The sequence below is a fragment of the Oratosquilla oratoria genome, chromosome 10, assembly GCF_046742065.1.
Source record: "Oratosquilla oratoria isolate Oo_2021 chromosome 10, ASM4674206v1, whole genome shotgun sequence".
Lineage (NCBI taxonomy): Eukaryota > Metazoa > Arthropoda > Malacostraca > Stomatopoda > Squillidae > Oratosquilla > Oratosquilla oratoria.
Genome location: NC_134786.1, coordinates 12406526 through 12417798, shown reverse-complemented (window position 1 = coordinate 12417798; position 11273 = coordinate 12406526). Strand labels below are relative to the sequence as shown.

Genomic DNA, 11273 nt, shown 5'->3' with positions numbered 1-11273 from the left:
TCACTTCTAATTTATGTTTTCAGTACTATTTTTTTTTCTCTCGTTCTCAGCCTCTTTGTCACTACCCATCCACTGAGTCTCTCTTTGCACACAAAATTTTCTAATTTGGTCGACGAATGTCTGGTTCCCACAGTTGTCATTCAAACACAAATATACTCTGTCCTCTACCCCAATTGTTCGTATAATATTTTCGCTATACTTTGTTCCACTTAGGATTTTTTTTTCAAAATTATCTCCCCACGGGCCTTCATAAACTCAATGGCTTTCTTCTTAACTTCATTACTCGCCTGATTTGCTTTCATTATTTAAATATTTTCAACTTTTTTATTTTAGACTCTGTGCATGCATATCATTATATTCATGATATTTCTTACACAGAAGCTATCCATCTATCTATATACCAAGGGTTTTTTTCCCCCTGCAAGGAGGGTAGCCTAGTCGAAACACAAGTATTCACTCCCATTCACTCAACTCCCATCCACCACCCTCTCCCCTGAGCATTCCTTCTGCTCAGGTCAGAAGGAATGCAGCAAGGCACAGCACATCTACAGCAACGCCGGTTTTCTTGATCAGCGAACCCCCCCCCTTATCCATCCCCTTGTGCATAAGAGAGAGAGAGGGAGAGAGAGAGAGAGAGAGAGAGAGAGAGAGAGAGAGAGAGAGAGAGAGAGAGAGAGAGGGAGAGAAGAAATCCCTTTGGATTGCGTGAAAATATCATTCATACATAACCACTCCTTAACCCCCCCCCCCTCCCTTCGTTGCATCAGTGTTATCTATTCACCGCCATTCTCCATTCATCCCTATCTTCCGCCCGCTCTCCGTCCCCTCATTCCGTCTAAATATCACAGAAGCTAATTGGCTCATTTTTTGTCCAGACTTGGCAAGATAACAGGAGTTGAGTTGAACGAAGCGAACCGATTGTACCTTAGCAACAATCTAGAGCTTGACCGATGCTTCCGGAGACGAGAGTTGGCGACATTCGGGAGACGGACTTCAGGAACCCCGTAGCAGTGGCTCAAGATATCAACGGCTTCGTGAGTCAAGAAACTAGAGGCCTCATCCGGGAACTTGTTACGCCGAGCCACGTGGCCAGAGCCCTGCTCGTCCTCGTAAACGCCGTCTACTTTAAGGGGGCTTGGGAGGATCCGTTTGACAGACGTTTCACGAAACCGGCGGATTTCTTCTGCAGTTCGCAGACCCTAACCCCTTCTGGGAAAGTTCAAATGATGTCCGATTCTGCTCGTTACAACTACTGTAAGTATACAATCGTGTGTAGTTTGGAAACAAATGGGAAAATAATGAGAGGTTTATTGTCTCCTATGAATTGTTTATCCTTTAATTGCGTTTCAGGAAATGGAATGACCTGGCATCAGGTCAGATAGAATGTACATAAGATTATTGGGAATTGTTGGATTTAAGAACAATGACACCTGTACAAATACAGTTACACACATGTACACATGCATGTGCACATGCACGTACACGTGCACGTACATAAATACGCGCACACACACGCATACATACGCATACATACGCATACACACGCACACACACGCACACATACTCATATACACGTGCATATACACATACACATACTGTACACACATGTACGCACACACATACTCGTGCACATACACGCACATAAATACACGTGTACACACACACACACACACACACACACACACACACACTCACACATACCGGCACACACATGCGCACACACATATATACACGCACGCGCGCGCAGACACACATACACACGCGCGCTTGCGCATACACACTCGCGCGCACACACATACACGCACACACACACACACACACACACACACACACACACACACACACACACACACACACACACACACACACACACACACACACACACATGCAGGCACACACACACATACATGCACGCGCGCGCGCACACACACATACACACGCGCGCGCACACACTCATACGCACAAACATATACACACACAGGCACATACACACACAGACACATACACACACAGACACACTTACACACACAGACACACTTACACACACACACACACACACACACACACACACACACACACACACACACACGCACACGCGCATACAAGTTAGTAGAGTCTTCCTCTCTTCTAAATTTCTAGCAAACATATGATAGATTCCTGGAAATGGTTTATAGAAGATACAAGGGATTATTTGAATAATTAAGAATGACTTTGCCACGCCTCTGGTGAGCGTTGATGTCTAAAGTTGACTTAGAAAGTCTTAATGTTTAAGCATTTTTTTTTTTCTCAGATGATAGCCCGACCCTTGGTGTGGAAGTCCTTGAACTTCCATACGCCAAGTCTACGATGTCTATGCTGGCTATCTTGCCTAAGCCGGGTAAGACGGTGGACAGCGTTGTCGATAGTCTCAATTTGCAGACCCTGGGAACGATAATCAATAGTCTTTCCAAGACGAGTATGATATTAGAATTCCCAAGATTTAGGATGGAACAGTCTCTTGAGGACGAACTGAAAGCGGTAAGTCTTCGTCTTTTGGAATTTCTGGCTAAATTAGAACTGTCATTAAAGAAGAATTCATTAGATTTAAGTCTTCGTCTTTTGGACTTTCTGACTGAATTAGAACTATCATTAAAGAAGAAGTCATTAGGTTTAAGTCTTCGTCTTTTGCACTTTCTGACTGAATTAGAACTGTCATGAAAGAAGAAGTCATTAGATTTAAGTCTACGTCTTTTGCACTTCGTACTGAATTAGAACTGTCATGAAAGAAGAAGTCGTTAGATGTAAGTCTTCGTCTTTTGTACTTTCTGACTGAATTAGAACTGTCATGAAAGAAGACGTCATTAGATTTATTCTTGTACATAACAGGATCACCGCAGTAAGTAAAACGTCACAGGAAATGTAAGCAAACAAGAACTGCCTCAAGTGCGGAACCCTGAGGGACTCCACTCTTAGCATTTTTCCAAATAAAACGTTTATCGCTTAGACTATTTCTTAAAATGTGTTCAACCAGATGCTAATCTAACATTACACGTTATATTAAAAAGGATTATAAAGGCGGAACATACCGACAAGAGACCTTTTGGTCCATATCTGGCTCGGATGCAGAACAGTATAGAAAATAGAATATCGTGATGTGATAAATATACTTTGTTGCTTTTGTCGCAGTTTGAGATGGATGTGTTTACAAAATTCTAGTAGGTTAAACGTACAGCTACACAGAAAAATATCGTTAGTAGGGGTGTCGAAACATTCGCTAATGAACATAACCTTATGATACCGAAGGGTTGGTATTTCTGGGGTTCGAATTGTTCGAATTCCTTCTGAATGAATATGAATCGAATAATAGTTCCGGAGTTCATATGAATTCACTATGACATGATAATCTTATTTCCGATGGAGACTTCAACTTGTCTCAAATTGTTTCGTTGTTTTGTGTCAAAATGATTAGCGTGATTTACTAACGATAGTTTTCTGTGCAGCTGTACAAGAGATGTTACGTCTGACACCCTGTTTGCTGTACTGTATATGTAAGCACATGTACATACAAGCGCATGCAAAGTTCACGTGTTTTCTCTTTTCCAGGCACTTGGAGCCATAGGAATAACGGAACTCTTCTCTAGGAACGGCAATCTCTCAGGATTCTCGAAATTACTCACCCGAAACGCGGGCGACATTGTCCATAAGGCTGTTGTGGACGTGACCGAAGAAGGAACAGAAGCGGCAGCTGCCACGGGTGTAATTACACCTCTCAGCCTTCCTCCTCGTCTCTCCTTCAACCGTCCGTTCGTCTTCATGATCATCGACAAGCGACTTGGGCTTGTTTTCTTCACCGGGATCTACAGAACTCCGGTCTGATCATAGTCAACTGAGGAAGTTTCGTAAAGAAGAGCTAGAGAAGGCAAGGTTGAGGATCCTGGGAGGTATGAGGGGAGAGGGTGAAGAGAAGTGTAAAAGAGGGGAATGAAAAAACACAAACACAAAAGACTCGATGAAGAAAAGGAGTAGAGAACCTGTACGTACAATGCATAAATAAATGTGAAGGTGAGAGTGAGAATCCTGGGAGACACGAGGGGAGAAAGATGAAGAGAAGTGTAAAAAATGGGAATTGAAAAACACACTTGAAAAAGACTGCATGAAGAAAAGGAGCAGAAAATCTGTGCATAGATGAAAACTACGAATATTGGAGAAATAAATGAAAAATGCAGAACTTGTATAATGGAAAACGAACGATGATGAGTGTGCAACATTTGAAGGTTGAAATTAATGTGCATGACAACACACCCGAGTCGTAGCAAACCACCACATTGAATGCAACACACCTAATCATCCAAGGTCCCCCCTAGCATCCCCATCCTTTGTTATCATACAAACAACTTGACTAACCGAATAAGATCACTAAGTATTTTCTAAATAAGCAGTTCACGATTATAATAACATTAATTGTAACTCTGAGTATCTTAGACTGAAAACTTGCAGTTCACTCAAAAAAAAAGAAAAAAAAAGTACGATAGTAACTAGTAATGGCCCTTGGGCCTTCTTATATGTCACCGGTTTAAAAGAGGACATAAGAATATATCATAAGAATGAAGGAGACTAGAAGAAACCATAAGACCTACACTAGGCAGTTCCATGTCCATTACCACTTGTCATCCCCATCTATAAAGTTGTCTAACCGTTTTTTAAAACAACCGATAGTTTCAGCGTTCATTAGATGGTTACTAAGTCTATTCCATTCGTTGACCATCCTATTAGTAAACCAATTCTTGCCTATTTCCTTCTTAAATCTAAATTTGTCCAATTTAAATCCAGTAGTGCGAGTCCTGCCCTGTTGTTTTAATATGATGACCTTGTTTGCTTCACCAGCAGTCAAGGAAAGCAGTTACCAGTTACTAGGCTATATGTGAGATAGTGTGAAGAATACAGTGTTGGTAGAAATATTGGGCCCAGTCCGGGAACCGACTGTCAGCCCACCGAGTGTGCACTTCCAGGTGAGGGTGCTTGCGGTTTATAAAGAAAAGAGTCAGGGAGACCACCCTATCTGACGTTCATCTCGTTGGTTATGAATTAAGAAATGTATTTAAAAATGTTCGATTAGACAGAATAAGCAAAGGAACTACTACAGAGAAAATGGCAATTTTAAGAGAAAAAATAAAAGAAAAAAAATCGCGAATTGTCAGTCACCGCCGCTTGCGCGCGCGCGCGCACACACACACACACACACACACACACACACACACATATATATATATACACACACACACACACACACACAAATGTATAAGAAACCTATGACAAACATCTTATTTCTTGTGATGTCATGGCTATAAAAGACCATATTTACAAGTGTTTTGTACTGCACTAAAACCAGACATAATGCTTTAATAAACGTGTTCAAAATGTGTTCATAGTTCCCAAGTAAATGTTGATAAAAAATAACCATGATGTTTGTTTTAGTTGGTTCATATCAACAACAAATGTTCCTGTGTGCATTGTATGGGGCAGAGACTAGGTTGGATAGAGTGAGAAGCGAGGAGGTGGATTAAGGAAGTTAGTGACAGAGTTTGGAAAGGTGTGCGAAAGAAGGAAGTTGAAGATAAGTGTGGGTAAGAGTAAGGTGATGAGATGTAGTACAAGGGGAGAGGATGACAACAAATTGAAAGTGAATATTAAGGGAGAGAGGCTGGAGGAAGTGGATAGCTTTAAATACTTGGGGGCGAATGTGGCGGGAAAGGGAGGAATGGAGGTGGAGGTAAAATGTAGATTGAGAGAAACCAGTAAATGCCTTGAGGGATTAAAAAGTGTGATGAGAAATAGACATTTGGGAATGGATGCAAAGAGGAGATTGTATGAAGGGATGGCTGTGCCGACAGCACTGTATGGGGCAGAAACATGGAACATAAGAGAGGAAGAGTTTATATGTGTTTGAGATGGAATGCCTGAAAAGTATGGTAAGGGCTACTAGGCTGGATAGAGTGAGAAACGAGGAGGTGAGTAAGAGAGCGGGGTTGGAAAGGGAGTTGGGAGATAGGGTTGATGAAGGACAACCCCGGAGTATATAAGATACCATGTCTCGATTGTGATAAAGTGTACTGGGGACAAACGGGACGTGATCTACCCACTAGAATCAAGGAACATAAAAATTCTTTAAAATACGGCCAAGAAAAATCAGCTGTAGTCCTCCATTCTAGTCTTTTAGATCAGTAGAATAGATTGGAAGAATGCAGCTGCAGTATACAATTCACATTGTAGTTTCAAAAGAAAAATTATTGAGTCCTCATTAATAAAACTGTTTCCAAATTACAATATATATATATATATATATATACATATATACATGTGTATATATGTATGTATGTACACACACATATATACTGTATATATAATATACATACATATATATATATATATATATATATATATATATATGTACAACACTGAATGGGTCCTAGTGATTAGATATATTTTAACAACCACAATGCACTTTAATTCTAAGCCATCAAAGGCCAGCATGCTGAAATTGAAATGTGGTACTGCCCAGGACTCATGACAAGTGCAGCAGTGACTTACCAACTAGGCTATCAAGAGAGATATAAATTCAGCACATTTTTCCTATATATTTGTATGTTCGAGTTACATACACATACATGAAATTTTGCGCTCAACCCATCTCCACTATGATAGTACAATTGGAAGTATACGAACGCGGGAAAGTAAATGTACAACACCCAATGGATCCCATATATATATATATATATAAATATATATATATATTTATTTATTTATATATATATATATATATATATATATATAAATTTAGGGAGAAGTTTTTTTTTATACATATTCTGTTGAATAATACAGCATACTCGGCGTTAATGGCCTTGTTATTAATACTTTTAATCCTTCTCGCTATCTTACTATCTGTAGGGGAAAGGGAGAACCTAACATTACCAAATGAGTCCATGGTCAATTTGGAAATGAAAACAAATGTATAACTTATAGCGTTTCGCCTATACTTTAGGCATCTTCCGGTAATTCTATGTTCAGAAACTACAAACTGTGGTTATATATGACACAACATGAATCAATGGGAGAGGTGCTCTTTAGGTTCCTCTAGGCGCGCCGTGAGGTGTCCCATACAGCTCCAAGGCACCACACACATTCTATTAGATAATTCTTTCTGGCTGGTGATATCTTATCAATACTGCTTCCATGCGTTTTAGTTTTCTTTTATTATTGTTCTTTGGCAGTATTGTTGTGTTTTCATTCAGGTCCTCCCGCAGAATGTTAGTTTGATGTATTTTTGTGATGTAGGATTTTATTCCCCCGTTTTGCTTATAATATGTGAGTCTTTGTGATAAAGTTTAGGTTGTGTGGCCAATATACTCTTCATTACAAAATGCACAGTCTTTGTTAAATTTGCACGACTATTTGTACACGACATTACTAAGTTTTAAATTGTCTCTGACTCGTGCTAAGTTCTTTTTTTATAACTTGAGATGAAGTTCTGGTGGTTGCGATAATAAATAATTAAGTTTAGGGTATCCTCTTGTTTCTTCGGTTTGTAATTCTTATGTATAATTTTCTTCAGTGTTTTCTTATTTCTATAAGCAGATGACATTGTATTTTGATGAAAAATATGTTATTCTTCGAAATTTCTTTATTACGCTGAAGGGTATGGAATTTCTACATTTAATTTTTAATTTCTCTATGGATTTCTATCATTGTAAAGCCGTTATTTGTTAAATATTGGCTGATTCTATTCAATTCTTGATAGAGAAGTTGCCAAATTGAACATATTTTGAATGCACTTGAAATGTATGCGGGCACCATATTGCATTCGTACTAGCTTTACCACTGGTTATGTATTGAGCTCGGGTGTCTGTGAAAATTAAGCAGTTAGCAGTCTACTTGGATTCTTCGGGAGTTAGGTCAACTCCAAATTAGAGACTTTTGAAGCTCCAATAGCTAAGTGGGTAGAGCTTTGGTCTAGCAAAAGGTTTCAGTTCGAGTCCCGGGGCAACTGTCGGAAATTATTTGGGACACACACACACACACACACACACACACACACACACACACAGACACACACACACACACACACACACTCTCTCTCTCTCTCTCTCTCTCTCTCTCTCTCTCTCGTGGCGCGGTGGTTAGAGTTCTCGTCTGCCATTACGGCGGTCTGGGTTCGAATCTCGCCCAGGGCTGAAATAATTTCAATATCGCTGCGCTGCGGGTTGTTGGGGGTATTTGTGCGTATAAGGTGACAGTAATACCCATAGATTGGTCATACGAGCTCTGAGCTCTCATCCGGGAGGTTAATAACTCGATCACGAGTCCAACACGTAATCCAAGACCATGGTGAATCACACACACACACACACACACACACACACACACACACACACACACACACACACACACACACACACACACACACACACACACACACACACACACACATCGGCCTCTTTAGGTTCTAGTCCCGTCACATCCTCACCAGCCTCGACTCTCGTGGAGGCGTGTTAGGCAGTTGTCCTCGCTGGCAACGCACGTGCTTATCTGTCTGTGTGTATGCATGTCATGAATATACTCATGTATTTTTAGCGCACAGCGATTTGAACACGAGAGTATATTCATTGTTGTCTAATATCTTGCTGATATCTTCAATTTGTCGTACAATATATATATAAATATATATATATATATATGTATATATATATATATACATATATATATATATGTATGTATATATATACATATATATATATATATATATACATATATATACATATATTTCTTCTGGAGGGTGATTAAAGACAAGTTGTCCAATTGCATTTGCTTTAGTTAAAGTTTCGGCTACAAGGATTCATCTTCAGAATAGAAAAAAAACAACTATAAACTACTCACAAGCAATATCAAGGTTACCTTATTGATGAACATATGAATGGAAAGAAAACATTGTCCTATCCACAACCATTCCAGGAGCCAGGGGAATTCATAGATGTATTAGTTGGTTTTAACATTGACCAGTTCTATTGTAGAGCAATTCAAAGCTGGAAGGACAATTCCGTCCAGCCACAAGGCAGGTAAGAGTTAGTATTTTTCCTGTTGGAGGATTTGTTGAATAAAAGAATGACAGTATTTCTTCCATTCATTTCACGCCGTTCTGGAGTTCTTCAAACACACACACACACATACACACACGCACATATGTGCGTGCATGTGCGTGTGTGTGTGTGTGATGATAGTGTCTTTCTCCCGATCTCGTGTTTTCTTATTTCTCTTTTCAGCCTGAGACCTTCTCGGCTGCCTCTTAGACAGGAGGACTTCTGTAGATCCCGCTAAAGAGGGAAAGGCCGATGATAGTGTCTTTCTCCCGATCTCGTGTTTTCTTATTTCTCTCTTTAGCCTGAGACCTTCTCGGCTGCCTCTTAGACAGGAGGACTTCTGTAGATCCCGCTAAAGAGGGAAAGGCCGACGGTCTTCTCGAAGATCAGAAAGACGAAGGGACGGTTGAACCTAATGGTAGGTGGTAGGCTGGTGGGGACAAAAATGCCCGTTCCGGCGGCTGCTTCAGTCCCTTCTTCGTTCACAATCACGACCGCCTTGTGTATCACATCGCTGGCATCCAGTCTTACCGACTTTGTGAAGCCCGAAAGGTTAACGTTCTCAGAGAATAGGTCAGTAATTCCCAGCTCTTGGAGTGCCTAAAATTAGAAAAGAAAATAATATGATTGTGTGTGTGTGTGTGTGTGTGTGTGTGTGTGTGTGTGTGTGTGTGTGTGTGTGTGTGTGTGTGTGTGTGTGTGTGTGTGTGTGTGTGTGTGTGTGTGTGTGTGTGTGTGTGTGTGTGTGTGTGTGTGTGTGTGTGTGTGTGTGTGTGTGTGTGTGTGTGTGTGTGTGTGTGTCAGTGTGTGTGCGTGTGTGTGCGTGTGTGTGTCAGTGTGTGTCAGTGTGTGTCAGTGTGTGTGTCAGTGTGTGTGTGTGTGTGTGTGTGTGTGTGTGTGTGTGTGTGTGTGTGTGTGTGTGTGTGTGTGTGTGTGTGTGTGTGTGTGTGTGTGTGTGTGTGTGTGTGTGTGTAAGTGTGTGTATGTGTGTGTGTGTATGTGTGTGTGTGTGTGTGTGTGTGTGTGTGTGTGTGTGTGTGTGTGTGTGTGTGTGTGTGTGTGTGTGTGTGTGCGCGCGTGCTTGTGCGTACGTCCGTGCATGCGTGTACGTGCGTGTGTCCGTGCATGCGTGTGCATGCGTGCATGTGTGTTTGTGTAAATGTATATTCACGTGGGCATGTTTTAACTTTGATACATTTCATGAATATCTCTTTGGAATAATTACAAAATACCAAAATTTACCGTTCGCAGTCCACTTCTCAGGGTTTGTTCCATCTTGAACTTTGGCACAAAGACTATCATCCGGCTGTTTTGGAGTTCCCCGACCGTTGCATTGAGGGCGGTGGAGTTGAGGCGGTCGACGACCTCGTCTACCGTGACGGACCCCTCCCACGGAAGGAAGAGCAACATGGAGATTGAGGAGTTGAGGTAAGGGAGCTCGAGGACTTCTGCGCCGAGGCGCATGTCGTTCCCTGCGGGGACAGAGACAGTGTCCAATCACCAAGTGCCTCTTTCGCTACTTTAAGGAACATTTACTCACCTGAACGTGCCATGTTCTCTCACTTCATCATTCTCTTCACTTTCATGGATCGATAACCCATTTGACATATATCCCATGAACCTTTTATGTGTGTATGTATATACACAGCCCACGTGGGTCGTACTAGGCCTATGCCGGCACTAGATGGCACACTAGGATTGCTGATAAACAAATACCTACTTGACCCCGCATACCCACGCGGGCCGGGTTTTGACCTTATGTCATGGTCAGGCGCCACCCACGCGGGCCTTGCGTCGTGGTCAGGCGCCACCCACGCCGGCCGTGTTTTGACCTTACGTCGTAGTCAGGCGGGGAACTAAGTGCCTACCACGTGGGTAGTCCCCGCCACGTGACTCTGGACTCATATTTGCATACGGAGATTGTGATGGACTATATATGCCGAGGACACAAGAGAGGAGAGTGGCCGAGGGTAACAACACCGAAGTTCCACTCCAACTTCTTGGTGTCGCCTCTCCTCACTCGCATCCCGTCCTTGCGCGGCAATTCGGGTAACCCTATCTGTCTATGAGAACCCTCTTTTGTGTGGAAGGTGGTATTATTCTTTGTCTCACTGGGTTGTCGCCAGCTTTTAGTAATATAGCTTGCATCACCTTTACTTCATT

The 11273-nt window shown here is 41.6% G+C and overlaps 2 protein-coding genes across 2 annotated transcripts in view; one reads left to right on the top strand and one right to left on the bottom strand.

The window, feature by feature from the left end:
* Positions 1–875: 875 nt before the first annotated feature.
* On the top strand, positions 876–5436 carry LOC143029102 (intracellular coagulation inhibitor 2-like; the record flags this gene model as incomplete). Its single annotated transcript, XM_076191530.1, is given in 3 exon segments — positions 876–1254; positions 2291–2517; positions 3583–5436. Coding segments are annotated over 3 exon segments (804 nt in total). The 3' UTR covers positions 3856–5436.
* Positions 5437–8824: 3388 nt separating this feature from the next.
* LOC143029100 (iris-like) overlaps positions 8825–11273 on the bottom strand; it is an 8717-nt gene continuing 6268 nt past the window's right edge. The window contains exons 4-5 of the mRNA XM_076191528.1: positions 10353–10582; positions 8825–9710 (exon numbers count right to left, since the gene is read on the bottom strand). Of these exons, the coding sequence (XP_076047643.1) occupies positions 9435–9710; positions 10353–10582 (506 nt within the window). The 3' untranslated portion in view covers positions 8825–9434. The remainder of the gene's footprint in view (positions 9711–10352; positions 10583–11273) is intronic.